This window comes from Dreissena polymorpha, chromosome 2 (assembly GCF_020536995.1).
Source record: "Dreissena polymorpha isolate Duluth1 chromosome 2, UMN_Dpol_1.0, whole genome shotgun sequence".
NCBI classification, from domain to species: Eukaryota; Metazoa; Mollusca; class Bivalvia; order Myida; family Dreissenidae; genus Dreissena; species Dreissena polymorpha.
The window spans coordinates 145287403-145304008 of NC_068356.1; the positions used below are offsets into that span (position 1 = coordinate 145287403).

At 31.5% G+C, this 16606-nt stretch overlaps 1 protein-coding gene across 1 annotated transcript in view; it reads left to right on the forward strand.

Moving 5' to 3' along the window:
* Nucleotides 1-16026, forward strand: part of LOC127869332 (uncharacterized) — a 25442-nt gene extending 9416 nt beyond the window's left edge. Inside the window, exons 2-4 of the mRNA XM_052411825.1 lie at nucleotides 3660-3893; nucleotides 4347-4610; nucleotides 14296-16026. Coding sequence (XP_052267785.1) covers nucleotides 3660-3893; nucleotides 4347-4610; nucleotides 14296-14411 — 614 coding nt within the window. The 3' untranslated portion in view covers nucleotides 14412-16026. The remainder of the gene's footprint in view (nucleotides 1-3659; nucleotides 3894-4346; nucleotides 4611-14295) is intronic.
* Nucleotides 16027-16606: the final 580 nt, after the last annotated feature.

The window sequence follows — 16606 nt, forward strand, 5'->3', positions numbered from 1 at the left end:
AGGGGGGCATGCATGTTTTACAAACAGCCCTTGTTTTAAAAGGTGTTATGGTCTCATTGTGTATCTTTGACCAGACTAAAAGATGTGCAGGTTGAGTGGGCTATATATATGATGGGCGCATATGGCATAAGACCCATTTTCGCATGACGAGGGTCTTTAAAAATCTCATTACGAATTGTAAATGGCACATTTTAGCACAATGCTTTAGGATACAAAATTGATTTCAAAATAGAAAACTGGTAAATAAGGGTAGCCTATCCAGTCGTTCAGGAACGATTTCAAGACGTGCTGACCGAGTACGGCAAACATTTGTGGTTAGATAAGTAGACGATTTTCCTCTTATCCCGACACTATACTATTTGGGTAGTGTGTTTTTATATCTTGAAAGCAAAACTGTGTTTATCTATAGTCAATTATGTTTTCCCCGGACGATTTTGTGACCGAGTATAGACCCCGATATTCTACAAGATGGATTTTAACGCGTCATTGTAATTGGTCCACAATTTGTGTCGTTTGAACATGCAGAGAGTAGTCCGGTATTCCTTACACTGAACAGTGCTACATCCGTTACGATGAAAACAGACACAGTGATGTAGCCAAAGTTTAGGGGATTTATATCGAATCAGCCTATGAAATATTCTAATATATTAATTCGTGTTTGCTGGCGTTATGTTAATGTCATTAAAGGCGAAAATCTGGGTAAAACAGCTATGCCGAATAAGCGCATTAGTGCTCTATACCCGTGTTAAGGTCAGCAATTGGTTGACACCGTGTGAACTGCTAGACTAACACGTAATGCATAAAAAATTAAGTACGGGTCAACAAGGCTGTCTTTATGACTATCTTATTCGTAAAAAAAAGAATTGCTTGCAGATTTTTTATTTTATTTCCATCTATTATCTTATTGTATATTTTGAATTTGTATATGGTGTCAAAAATGAAAAGTTGTGTACAAGGAATTTCCATCATGATATTCTTAGTGTGATAGGTATTCAACATTCCAACAATATTCATTTAATATGATGGTGATTGCAAATGTTTTTTATATTTGGTTCTCATTATACCATTTTCATCATGGTTTCTGTGCTTTCAGAACGTCAAACGTAGGACCATGTTGTTGTTATTTTGTCTAAGTTATCTCTATAACATAGGATGATCAACAGTGCACACACATTTCGACCGGTGCGTTAAGACATACTCTTTATTAATTTGAATGGCTTGTGTTAATTTCAAACTTGCGATTAATTTTGAAATAATTAGTTGCGTCCAAGATAATGCAATAGCGACCAACTTCGATGCCTTCAGCGATTTGATTTTGTTGTTGTTGTTATATTTACCGACTTCGTTACATACGCAAAAAATTACATGCACGCTGTATGTTGAAGCACACGTTCTAAAGTTTTTAATATTTAGTTAAATTATTTAAATAAAGTCAAATAATATGCAAAATAATTTATAAATTTATGTCAAAATACTGTTATTTGACAACCCTCTCCTGCCATCCCAAAAAGCAAGGTAAATGTTTGCCATCACAAAGTTTAACGATATTCAGCCCTGCAAAAACTCGACAGTCCTCTACAAGAAACACAATTATTTATCCGTTAAACAGATTTTGGCAAGTATTGAAGTTTGTCATTAAATGCTTTATACTGATAAATGTAAACATTGGATCTACTTTATATAAGAAATCCTCGTAGTATCAAAACATATAACGACAACAACAGAACTCTCCAAATTAAATCGTTTCGCGTTGCAACGCTTTATAATTTTCAGGTTTTTAAATCGTGAAAAGATGCATATACTGGATATTTTAGAGCATGGTAAACATCCAGTATTACTGTTTCCTAACACCTATCATTAATACAACGAACATTTGCGAATCTGGAACAGTTTATTTTTTAATTTTGTTGACTTACCAGAACTTTAAAAGGCACATTTAAAACTATTTTAAGTAACTTCCCCTAATAATAAATACAATAAAAAATTATTTTATCTAAAAATCAAATACGACGAGGTTCACTTTGTGAAAAAAAACACAACTGAGTATGCAAAAATTAGCAAAAACTGTTAAGAACATATTTTTATTGGAATTTATTGCAATAATCGTATATATAAAACAAGTGGAAGTACGATAATTTAATCAAAATCTTGTTCCCATCCAGGTTTTGGCATTTTCTTTTCAAATGTCATTAGATATGATTGCTAAACAGTCTTTAAAGGGATGGTCAACCAGATTTCTATATATCACCAAAAAAAGAAAAGTTCTAAAATACCGTCATTAAATGCTTTAAATTAATAAATTTAGACATTGGATCTAAAAATCTTCAGTAAAAATCAAGAATAAAATTTAAAAAAAAAAAGAAAAAAATGTAACCCTCAACAGGGCTCGAACCACTGAACACTGGAGTCCTGGAGTAAAAAGTCTCCCATTTAAAATTTAAAAAGAAAAAGAAAAAAATGTAACCCTCAATAGGGCTCGACCACTCGGCCATCCATGCTCATATAAACAATCCTCGTAGTTTCACAAAATATAACAACAACAACACAACTCTTCAAATGTTAGACATACTCAGTAAAATTTTATTACCGAATGTACGAAAATATGAAAACTAAACAACATTTTTCAAGTAATGTAATATACAAGTCGTGATATTTTAATCAATATAAACTAATAATTGTAAAAAAAATACGCTATTTTAGAACTTTTCTTTTTTGTGTGATATATACTATAATAGCACTTTGGTTGACCATCCCTTTAAGGTTTTAAATAGACTTAACTTTTTTATAGTAAGAAAAAAAAACGTTGATAAAAACTGACGTTGCCGGTATTTGAACAAGTGTCGTCATGATTCGTAATCGGATGCGCTACCCCTGGCTAACTTTGATAACCTTTTGCGAAACATATTACCTATTACCTAAACGTAATCTAGGTTTTGACAAAAACCCCGGATTGTTTAACGAACGAAGTGTGATAAGAGCGTTTTTTTCCACTAAAAATGGTCTTAGAAAAATTCACTTAAAATAATGGTCTTAGAAATTGACAGAAGAAAATCGTCAAAAAAGGTTCGAAGTGAAAACTTGTGAGAATTAGAAAAGTCTTTGTTCAATATATTATCTATTTCATCTTCCAACATCCTACTACATCCGGGCATTTTTCACCCCTTGCTAAACAAGCAACCGACTTTGAGACTAGTTTCTTATTTGCGGTAAAACTAAAGCCAATAAACTTACAACTAAGACGGTATTCCATGTGCACGCGAACGTAAAAGATTTGGGATGTTTGTGTGCAAATCGTCAGAAAATCAAAAACCTTTGGCTGTTTTCCATGTGCCCGATGCATTAACGTGAACGCAGTCCGTGCATGTAAAAGGACGAACAAGTTTGAGAAAACTACCTACCGAAATATGTTCGTATATTCTATCTCAAGACACATCTTTTTTGCCTTACAACTTAAATAATGTATGCTTTGAATAATTATACTTTTCATGTTTTAACCGATTCAACATAACATTTGACGTTACATAGCATGAATGTTAACGTCAATTCTATTTATTATATAAAAATATAACAGATTCAAAGTATGTGAACAATGAAAAAAAATACATATTATATTTCAACAAGTATGTACTATTCTTCTATCTACATTTTTCATTGGGTAGGTTACAAGGAAGTATACGCGAAACCAGGTGACGATGTAACATTAGAGTGCGACACGTGTTCGTTCAATGGCACAATTTACGGTTATTTATGGCAAATTCCCAGACACAGATCTAATTCTGGTCCACCTTCGCACCACGTATATGTCGATAAAGAATATGCTGGGCTGTACAAATGCTTCATTTTTACTACACAGGGTGATATTTTAGTTGACGAGGTCTGCGTAACGGTTTACGGTAAGACTATTTTAAGATATAATTGTTCGCATCTATGTTTATAACGTAGGGATAATAAAAGACTGCACGTATTGGCATGTTTGTTTCGTCAGTCGAAAAAATGCAATAAGTCGTAAATGGTAAGGTTACACACTTTACCTACGAAAAAGATATCTGTAAAATTGTCACCACTGGAGAAACGTGTGTGTATAATAAAGTAAAAGAAGCGATTTTTGTAAAAAAACTTTATATCATGTGTTTCAGAACTTAAATATATGCAGTATTATAATTGTGCAGAGAACATTTATAATTTAACTCTGTTTGGTAAACTTTAGTCCCTGCGACATTGTTGTATGAATGTTTCAGCACAGCTTAATTGTTCTGTACAAGAATATATATACTTTTTTATTGTTATGTAAGAATCTCCAAATTGTGATAGCATTTCAACTGAACTTTGATGTTTTATATACGCAGAAGAAGTTCTAATTAAATTGTTCATAACACCTGACGCATTCGAATGGGAGGACTTCAATTTGGAATTCGAAGTAGCAGGTAGTCCGGACCCAGTCACAGAAATAATAAACATCGAAACTGGGGTCACTGTGGCACAAGTAAATGGAAGTGGAGTACATAATGTGACCGTCCAAAATGTCACGTGCGTTAAAAACAGACAATACCAGCTAATAGCCACCAATGCATACAGCAACGACTCCATTATGCTTAATGTAACAGTTGCAGGTATATTTAAATACAAATTACTTTTTGAAATACTTATAATTAGAAGGCTATTTAGCGCCTAGACTCATGGAGTCTCGGTATTGTTAATCTAGTAGAAATTAACTTGTCTGTCGGTTGATTAATATTGTACATAAATTTCCGTAAGGTAAACTGAGAGGGATGGGGGTTTCAAACATCACCTCATTTAGCTCATCACCGATAAGTCATGTTTTATTCGAGACTTGGAAGCTTAACAGAATCGCTGTTTGAATTAAACCTGGGGTAATTTAGTTTACCGAGTCCGGAACAAATTCAGTCGACATGCCCCTTAATCATAAAAATAATGAGTAACAACATCGAACAAAAAGCTGTAATGCTATTGAGCATGAGCATAATGTCAAGCATGATGCATTTTCAACCCACACGACTCGGTTTATATTGTTCAAGAGGCCTTAGATTAACGGAGTTTCGCTGTACGGATAGTACAGTGGTATTACAATGATATCACTTGGTACGAATTCCCCTATATAAGATACAATGACTTTAAACGGCATTAAATGACGGTGGGCGAGCAAATCCGAAGTTCATTAACGAATGCTGCTCGGAAGAACGTGTCGTATTTACAATATTCATCAGAGTATTTATTATGATTATTTGTTTAAAGGGGCCTTTTCACAGATTTTGGCATGTTTTGAAGTTTGTCATTAAATGCTTTATTTTGATAAATGTAAACATTGGATCTAAACAGCTCCAGTAAAAAATATAGTATAAAATTAAAAAAAAAAAGTAACCCTCAGCAGGGCTCGAACCACTGACACCTGGAATCTTGGAGTAAAAGAAAACCACTTAGACCATTTGACAATCCGTCCTCATATAATGATGAAAGTATTTTATACTTTATATAAGCAATCCTCGTAGTTTCACAAAATATAACGACAACAACAGAACTCTCCAAATTATTCAATAGTTACGCGTTGCAACGCCTTATAATTTCCAGGTTTTTAAATCGTCAAAAGATGCATAATTATAATGGCTATTTTAGAGCTTGGTAAATGTTCAGTATCACTGTTTCCTCACAAATATCATAACTAAAACAAAAATTTGCGAAACTAAAACAACTTTTTTCAATTTTGTTTATTTACCAAAACGTGAAAAGGCCCCTTTAAATGGATGCGAGAAAAAAAAAGAATCATTAGGTCATGAACTCAAAAAGAGAATTAAACTATTTGTTAGAAATATTTATTTGATTTAAGGAACTTGGAACATTTTCAAATGAAATATTATACATACTAAAGTGAATCTTGTTACCGCGTGGTTTATTCATCATTCTCTTGAAAGGTACAATGAATTCATAGTTTTGAACGGGGATGTGTTTAGAAATCAAAATTTACATATTTTAATATATATGATATATATGGCATCTATTAAACACCTGTTTTCAATTGCATAAAAACAAATAAAATGGGAAATCATCTAATGACCTCTAAAGAAACATGTTATATATTAAAATTTGTTTAAGTTTACATGCGGAACGTTTATATGGTTTTGAAGTAAGTATGTTTTTAACTTTTAGACCAAATAACAATTTCAACATGCATGATTTTATTTATACAAATTCGCATTAAATAAATTTTTCAGTTTAACTTTCGTAGGTATTAAACGAACTATTAAACTGACATGAATTTTCCGTAAAAATCCGTAGCCTATTCTGAATGAAAATAATATATAATGCATTAATTATTTTGATATTTGAAGGCACATGTGCATATTCAATTATAGAACGGCCGCAATACGAAAAAAACATATTGCCTTATAGTAACTGTGCAAAGCCACTACATAGTTGTTTAGTTTGAAACGCGAATTTCGATTGAAACAAAATCGACATTTATTTGTGAGTTAAGTACACTTTTCTTTCATGTATTCATTGTAATTATGTGTGCAAATCTGATTGGACATATTGCAGCACAAAGTATACAGTGTATATAAATTAATTTACCCGGTTTTAAGTTATGATTCCGAAATATGGGGTTTACAGAGCAATATAAAGATAGAACGAATACATTTAAATTATTTCAAAGTATAATTAGGAGTCCTAAGGCAAACACAGAATAACTTTATATATAAAGAACTAGGAAGAACATCTTTATCTTTCAGACATAGCATTAAAGTCCCCGTTCGCGGAATAGATCGTTGTTTTGCATATAAATCGTATAGCGAGATAAACTTTACATAAATACCTTGAAGTATTTTTTTTTTATCGAGGTTGACATCGAAAACCTGGTCAAAATCGGTTTTGAATCGATACAATAATATATAAATGATCATAATTACATGCAATAGGCGAAAATCATTGCAGCGTCGCGAGTTATGCAAATTGTATCTATATTTAGCTTTCGCTAAACATTATTAGCATATGGAAGATAAATACATAGATTTAGGAAAATCGTAGCGTTGCAACTTAGTTTCCGTCTGTAACAGATGTATTTGCATTTGTTCTTACCTTCTCTCCGCTAAATTCGCCCGTATCCGCAATTTTGTTTGTTTAGGTTTGAATTAACGTGTCGAATCATGAATATTAATTAGGTCGTTTTCGTACTTTATAGTACTCGACCCCAAAATAAAAATCGCTATATTGTTTGTTTTCAACCGATTTCAACCGGATTTTCAGTGATACCCTCACTAAAAACACGTTTTCTTACGATTCTGCCCATATATATATATATATATATATATATATATATATATATATATATATATATATATATATATATATATATATATATATATATATTTATATATATGTCATCTTAAGCCTAACTCTTATTTGTATGCCCCCTTCTTCAAAGAATCGGGGTATATTGTTTTTGACCTGTCTGGCTGTCTGTCATTCTGTTTGAATGTCTGTCCCAAAACTTTAACCTACCCGTCAATAATGCAAAAGTTATGACAATACTTCAACCTACCGGTAGCCTACCGAAAGGTTAAAGTAGTGTCATAACTTTTGCATTATTGATGACAGCATCTTGATATTGGACATGCATTTGCATCTCATGGAGCTGCACATTTTGAGTGGTGAAAGGTCAAGGTCATCCTTCAAGGTAAAAAACAATCCAAGGGAAGTAATAAGCTTTAAAAGGGAGATAATTTCTAAACCTGCCAGATGATAAATAGAAATTTTATTTCAAAGCGGCGCAATAGGGGGCATTGTGATTCTGACAAACACATCTCTGTTTTTTTTGTTTATTTGTCTTAAAACAAATTACATTTTATTGGTTTGTTCAGTTACATATTTTATGATAATGATGTAAAGGTTTTGTCCCACAATAATGATTATTTGCAGACATGTACAACTCATGTTATCTACAACAGACATCTTATTAGTTTTTGCCCGTAAATTAGGTAGCACCTATAATCATATTAGTGTAGGAGGAGATATTGGCCAGGACGGACGGACGCACGGACATACGGAAGGACAGCGGAGATAACCAAAATATCCCCACCTTTGTTTCAAAAAGCATGGGGATAATTTAAGAACGATTGGACGGAAACATTAAACAGTGCTCACACGAAAGCACGTGCGACAGTTGGATAGCCTCGGCCGTCTTCGTAGATATACAATGTTCAATGTAGTTCCGGAGTATTCAGATTAACCCAACAACACCAGGCGTCACAAGGACAAACAACAATTGAGGAAGACATATGAGAACAAACAGAAAAGTCAGCGCCTGCCCGTTGCCTAATATACGTGTGCTTGTACTTTAACTATGGAACGGCGCATGTAAAATCAATATAGCTAAAACACTGACACATTGATAAATGTCAAACTGTGACACTTATTTTATTAATTAATGAAAACTTAAGGTACAAACTTGCTTACATGTGTGAACAATCAACTGTTTATACCCCAATATGCATATGATAATATATGGGGAACGACCCCGGGGCAAATGGACACAGGGCGAATGTGAAACTAGGGCGAACGGACCCGATACCGTGTTTAAGTGACTTGGCCACGCGCCCAACACCTGTGAGTCAGAAATGCAGTCATGAAGATTTTTAGTTTTAAAAAGTGAATATTTCAACTTACATATTAAACCGTCACAACCAATCAATTAATAATCAATTATTTTAAATGATTCAACTTGACAGAGTAGTAAACAGTAACAGTACACTTATAACTAACGCGTTTTAATTAAAAGACGATCGTCCCACAATTCGCGAAAATAGGTTGCCCTTTTTAAAACAATATTTGTGTGGTTAGAATTATCACTGACTAACATTTTAATGAATTCTTATGTCATTTTAGTGTACGTACATACGATATAAACGAACATTACGGCTATCATTGAATAAAAAACAACAAAAAAAAAACGACACTTTCCTTCTTTTTCCCTCAATTGTTTAGGTGTTCTTAAAATATTTCAGTTGTAAAAAACTGTTTCCATCGATATTAATTACGAAAAATTTCGTCGTTATCAAACACGGGAATTAAGTCGGACAATAAAATTGTGAGCGTGTCTCACGTCGATCCCCTCATCTACATGTATTATTGAATTATGTTTATTCCACAAACAGTATCATATTTTTTATGTTTGTTTCAGTATTTTTGTTAGGATTTGCAATAAGAGATGATATTTTTTAAATATATTTAAGTTGGATACACAATAAAAGTTAAAAATAATAATAATGTTCAAACTGAAAATAACATATAATCACAAAAAATACATTGACCAAGCGGGATTCGAACCAGAGACCTTTCGATCCCTAGACCAGCATCCTACCACTAGACCACTGTTGCGACTATAGCGTAAAATGGATAACACAGAGATAACCAAATATCTATAACACACAGATAAGCGAGAATCTATAAATACATATTTTAGGACACACCTACCTGTGTTAGGCTCCGCCCATTCAGCGCTTTTTCAGCGGTTTGGACGAATGCGCATGCGTAGCGATTAATCGCGTTAAATCGCTTAAAAAGTGGTTGCGCAATTCAGCGGATGAAAACCGATTAAATCCGTTTAAAAACGCGTAATAACCGCTGAAAATCTATTAAGCTCTTAAATCGGTTTAAAACGCGTATTTTTTAGCGATTTTTTACCGATTAATCGCGGAACACAATCGCTAACTCTACTGTAATCCTGGTCTAATATTCTTTGCAGACTTTGAAAAGGCATTCGATTCGCTTGATCATTCATTTATGTTCTCTTGCTTAGAAAATATGAACTTTGGTGAAAGTCTCATTCAATGGGTCAAACTATTCTATACCGATATTAACAGTATAATCATTAACAATGGCTTCTTTTCAAACAGTTTTAACATCGAACGAGGGGTTCGACAAGGATGTCCACTCTCATCATCGCTATTTATTATTTGCATCGAGTATCTATCACATCACATCCAATCAAATAAACACATAAAAGGCATATTACTAGAACCTGAAGAAGAAATCAAACAATCCCTATTTGCTGTTGATGCAACTTATTGTTTAAATGACAATTACGATTCTTTCCATAAACTAATAGAGTCGCTCACCCTTTACGGAATGACATCGGGTCTTAAACTCAACAAAAGTAAATGTACTGTGCTACGAGTAGGTAAATTTAAACAAAGTAATGTTCAATATAAAAAAGAAATGAAATTTAATTGGACATCCGATGAAGCCACAACGTTAGGAATTACTTTCACAAATAATGAAAAGGATACAGTTCTTAAAAACATAATACCTAAATTACAGAATTTTAAAACTTCTTAAAATCATGGCATCATCGTAAACTTACACTAATCGGAAAAAACACGGTATTGAAAACGTTTGCACTTCCTAAATTAATATATGTATTAACAGTTCTCCCAAATCCACCAAATGATGTTATTAACGATATAAAATCAGCAATATTTAATTTCATATGGGACGGTAAGCCTGATAAAATAAAAAGAACTCAGTTAATTCAATCTGTAGAAAATGGAGGTATCCAATTAACGAACATTGACTCATTCTTGAATGCAATCAAATGCAGCTGGGTTAAAAGATACCTAGATAATACCAACACGAGTAAATGGAAATTATTCTACCAGAAAATCCTAAAAAAATATGGTGACTCCTTACTCTTTGAATGTAACATCAGCAATACTATCTTACATGAAATTGCAAACGAAAACATATTTCTGTCTGATGTTCTATCAGCGTGGAGTGATGTCACTCATAATTTAGAAACCCAAACCAGCAGTAAAACAATTCTATGGAATAATAAAGACATAACTTCAAACAATAAGACGTTTTTATATAATGACTGGTTTGAACGAAGCATTAAATATGTCGACCAATTATATGACTACAGAATTAAGGATTTCTACTCTTTTGATAATATATGCTACCTGTACGGATTACCTTCAAATAATCTTCTGAAGTACTACACACTAATCAAAAGCATACCCATACATATTAAATCTGAAATCAATACAAATTTTACACCATGTACTCAAACAACTTTTGTAGAAAACATACTTGGAAGAAAAAACAAAACAAATAAAATATTTTACACACTACAAATTAAAAACCCTACAGAAAACTCCAAAATCAAAAATAAATGGCAAGTCCTTTTTGGAGAAAATGAACTTTATTGGAAACACATATTTACCATGCCATATAAATCAACTATTGAAAGCACACTGAGAAATTTTCAATATAAATACATCCATAGAATTATAGCTACAAATAAATATCTCTTTAAATGCAAATTATCTAACTCAAATCTGTGTGACTTCTGCAGTGAAAACATTGAAACTATAGAACATCTTTTTTGGGAGTGCAAACACATCCAGCCTATTTGGAATCAATTAATATCTTTTCTTGAACAACATCAACTAAACGTTGAACTATCTTTCTTAAATGTAAGTTTCGGAATTAACTCATTGAAATCAATAGACTGTATTAATATTGTGAATTTTATGGTTATATTGATGAAATATTTTATATTAAACATGAAGTACAAAAAACAAGTACCAAATTTTAATTGTTTTGTCCATAGTCTTAAACTAAAAATCCAAATTGAGAAAGAAATAGCCCTCAGTAATGACACATTACAAATCTTTGAACAAAAATGGAATCGGATTAAATTCTCATAATGTTTGTGTCTACTTATATACATTTCACTCTAATGTTAGTTTATCTCTCTAAAATAGTTTTGTTTATTTGTTTTCTCATTTTTATTTTTCAATCTGACAAGATCATTGTGAATATACAACAAAACACACAAGTCCAGTATGCTTTCTTCCGACTTTATACAACTCATCATTTTTCATAACTATTCCTCTGTTGTTCTTTTTTTTTCTCTCTAACAAAAATATATATTAGCATATCTTGTATAACATGTCTGAACTGTATTGCTTTGTACAATCACTATGTTGTATGATCATATACATGTTTACATTGTATGTATGATATGTAATAAAAAAATAATAATAATAGTCAGTAAACATTTGCCAGTGGATTCACGTTTATCTGGAAGGGTTAAAAGTCTTGTACTGCCTTTGGAAATTCCACTTTTTAGTATGTTATTTCTATTTTTTTTAATACATGTGAAATATCCATAATGAAAACTACAGGAAAATTGTAGCATGGATTTGATGAAAGAAAACTTGTCGGATTGTCACCTAAACATACATGTAAAAATGTTCTATTACACTGGGCTCCGTCCATGCATGTATACAATACTTTAAAACCATATGTATACATCAATCTTATGGCTTTCCAGAACAAACCATATAATTCTGAAGCCTGAATTCGTTTTGTAACAAAGTGAGCAAATTGGAATATAAAGCCATTTAAACCCAAAAATAATAATTGCAATATATGTGTTCCCATTAATTTGTCACCGTTTCCATTTCTAAGTTTATTGCAAATGTCACCTTCCTGTCCTATGTCCGTAAATCCAGTCATTTCAAGTAGTCTCCCGTTATTTTCAAAACGAATGTCTGTCTGTATGCTCATTTCATCGAATATTATCCCCCCTACACAATGTTCCTCATCCATTTCATTTTTCAAGGCTTCTTCATGCATCCATTCAAAACATGTATCATCAAATCCAGCATCTTGTTTAATGGCATTCTTGTACAAAATAAGTAGTGATTTGGATGGTAACAGCAGTATTTTACTTTGTTCAAGGAGTCCATATGCCTTAGGCTTCTATTGAATAATTGCAGACATGTAGAAATGAAATTTTTTGACCAGCGTCTGCTATTTGGATGTCTACTGACATTTTTTGACTGTTCTACAAGCATTAGTAACATTTCATTTGGTGATTGCGGAGATATTTTCTTTATGTCTTCAATAGAGACATATCCTGATAAAACTCCACATTCATTAGGGTTAATAGATCTAGATGAAACTCCACATTCATTAGGATTTAAAGATCCAGATGAAACTCCACATTCATGAGGGTTAATGGATTGACATGAAACCTCACATTAATTAGGATTAATATTTTCCTTTTCTCTAATGGCCTTAACCCTCATTTTTTGGCCAATTTTACAACAATTCAATGATCTTATTTGTCTCGAGCATGCAATTTGTTCATGGTATTTCCATTGCTCTAAGACACTGCATTTTCTAACAGTCATTGTTTTTTCATATTTTATTCCGTTGCATAAATTAATTTTTTCACAATATGCATATGCTTTGTTCAGTGAACTTGAAACATTTGTCTATATGTATAGAATTTAAATCAATGTCTTTTCCACCTATGGAAACCTTGAATATTGCACATGAACAAAATGTCACTTAAAAACAGCATGTCCATTGGAATAAAATCCACTTTCAATGTTATATACAATTTTATTTTCATCTACCAATGTACGTTTTAACTCTGGGAAAAAAATCCACAGTTGTCTTGAATTGTAAAGTTCTTTCATTCAATTCTGGAAGTTGCTTTATTGAAATTCCGTTATAGATAACCAGAAATTTTCCTTTCATTCTTTTTCTGCATCTTTTTATGTTTGGAAATAAATTCAACATATGTTCAACAAAAAGTTGACATTTTACTGATGGATTGAAATGCCCACTTTCAATCTGTTCAAATTTAAAAGTCTCAAAGAGTTTGTTGATTTCCACGCTACTCTCTTCTTCATATTCAAGTCTGTCAATTAACCCTAAAAAATAAATAAACATTATTAGACTTTTATGCATTTACAATCTATTTTCCTTGCATTGAGTTAAATAATATTCATTAAAGTAACATGCATTTTTTATGTATTAAGTTAATTGAAGCCAATTATTGTTATTATTCCAAATACAACACTATGTATAAGAGACATGTTTTCATGATAAATACATAAATGTAATGTAAATGGTATTGTTCTGTATGTGCACTTTGTTAAAATCCCACTGAAATTTAATTACATGAATGTACTACTTTTGTCCGTCTGTCTGTTCTTAACATTTTTTTGTATGCTCCAAATTTCCTATACCATTTGACATATTGCCATGCATTTTTCCTCAAATAAAAATATGCAGAATGATTGATGAAGGTCAATAATGTGCTTCAAGGTCAATTTGTATTTATTATTTCCATGTTGACTCATAATATATACTGGTCACTTTAGCAACATTAATCAGTAATGTCAGGTCAAGGTCATAATTGAGGGTCAATATTTTTATTGCATCATGATTTAAAATGAATTCAATTTATTTATGTTTATATTTCAGGGATACTGACAATGAACGCAGAAAAACAACAATTACCAGTTATACCGCTCCGGATGATGATGAAGATGAACATGATCAGCTTGATGATGATTTCAATGAAATTATTAGTGCGTTAGTAAAAAGTGAAGAACAAGCACAGACATATGAACTAAATGACTTTAACATTCAGGATTTTAAAGACAATTTAAAATTTAAACGTCCAGTAACCAACACACAAGTGCAAATTAATGTTATTGTTGACAAAATTGATGATTCAAATTTGATAAAGTTTGTTAAGAAAATTTATTTAAAAACTGAATGATATTGAAATGGATTTTACAGTGTCTGATGACAAGAATTCCATATTTGAGAAATGTTTGTTGCAATTTTACAAACAGTTGCACATTTTTTTAACCGGAACATCATATACAATGGACTGTTTAATGCTATTTAACACTGAAAAAACATTTGCAAACCGACACATGGCAGTTTGCCATGAAATAGTGCAAAAAATTCGTATTGTATTTCTTGAAAAAAAGGTGGATATGTTGTGTCTTTCAAACAACCGAATGCTTAAGAGAATTGTTACAGATACAGACAAAGCACGAGTCCGTTATGTTCAAGGCTAGTGTGTATCAAAATTAAAACAAAATTATGTAAAGTCACTGAAGACACACCAGTTTAAAACCTCACAATCATCCAATTCAATTTACCACAACTCAAAAATTGCTTTACAATTATTAGATGTTTTAAAAGAAAGTGATTTGTATATTAAAGAAGTAACAACACATCCAGATTCTTTGCTGGACATTGAAAGAAAACAAAATAATGCTAGTGGTCTTACAAATGTTACAGATGATTTTTTTACATTTTTCTTTGATTTAACTGGTGCATGTATTTCAACTGTAACAAATGAAAATTTAATGAAATATGGAAAAAATATGCATGAAGAATGTTACAACATAGTTTGTAATGCTAACAAAATGTTTGAAAAATTTGTTAGCATTGTTTCCAAAAAATTAAATGGAACAAACATGCAAACAATTGGTCCAGAAGAAGATTTTTCTGTTAATGAATCAATGTCCCCTTTGCTTTGTTTGACAACCAATATTTTTGACATTTACAATCATTTAGTAAAAAAGTATTTGATGGTGTTGTTGGAACAGTTCAGAAGAGATGTAAAATCACATTACAAGCTTGAAAAAACAATGGCCCATAGAAAGCAAATCAAAGTGAAACTGGACTCAAAAATAGAAAAAAAGTTAATAAAAATAAAAATATGCAAATTGATTGTAATAACAATGAAATGTCTAAAACAAAAGAAACAGATTTAAATCTGGCTGTGCAGTGTGAGCCTCAGCCTTGACCTTTAACTGAGGTTACTATGGACGTTGGTCATTAAATTGATTCGGAAATTGCTGACAATGATCAATGTCAAAAATGTTTTACAAATAAGGATGATCAGTGGATACAATGTGACTCTTGTAATAATTGTTTTTACAAGAAATGCTCCGGAATAAGAACTGCAAAATTGTGGTCTAAATTCTCAAAACAAAATGCTTCATGGTTACGTATAGAGTGCAAATAAATGTGTATGTTTGTAATTGTGAAATTCTCTCTTTACAAAGCATGTATATATATATGTATATAGATATATATATATATATATATATATATATATATATATGCGTGTATGAATGAACTTATATTTTGCATTCAAATATCCAATTATGTGTGATCGTAGTCAAATTATCAACTTGTGATATATTTTATTAACAATGTGATAATTTATTTATGTAATTTCAACGTGCATTGAAATTTTATACATGTAATACATATCATATATTGATAAAGATTTTCATGTTTATGTGTAATTGAAAGTTCAATATTGATTGCTACATTGTATATAAGTATTTGTATATGCAAGCTTGTTGAAGTGCAATAAATAATTTAACTGGAATTTTGTTTGCAACTTTATATATACCTATCACACATACACAGACATATAGAGTACTATATAACCTATGAGTTTGGTTATAAATTAAACAATAACATGTACTTGTGTATTATTACAATAAAAAAAAGCTAGTCATTTAATACATTTGATAAAGTGCATCCAATGTGTTTATCTTACGATTGCAATCTGAAGTCAAATGAATTGCATTGTATCAAAATAATATATATACCAGTCATTATACATTATAATATATACGTATTAAATTAATATTCATAATTTAATGAAAGCAATTGTAATGAAGGGAGTATGTGTGACCTTCATATATGTCAGCAGTTATATAAAAAGAAGCATAGGAACATAAATTTATGCAAACCA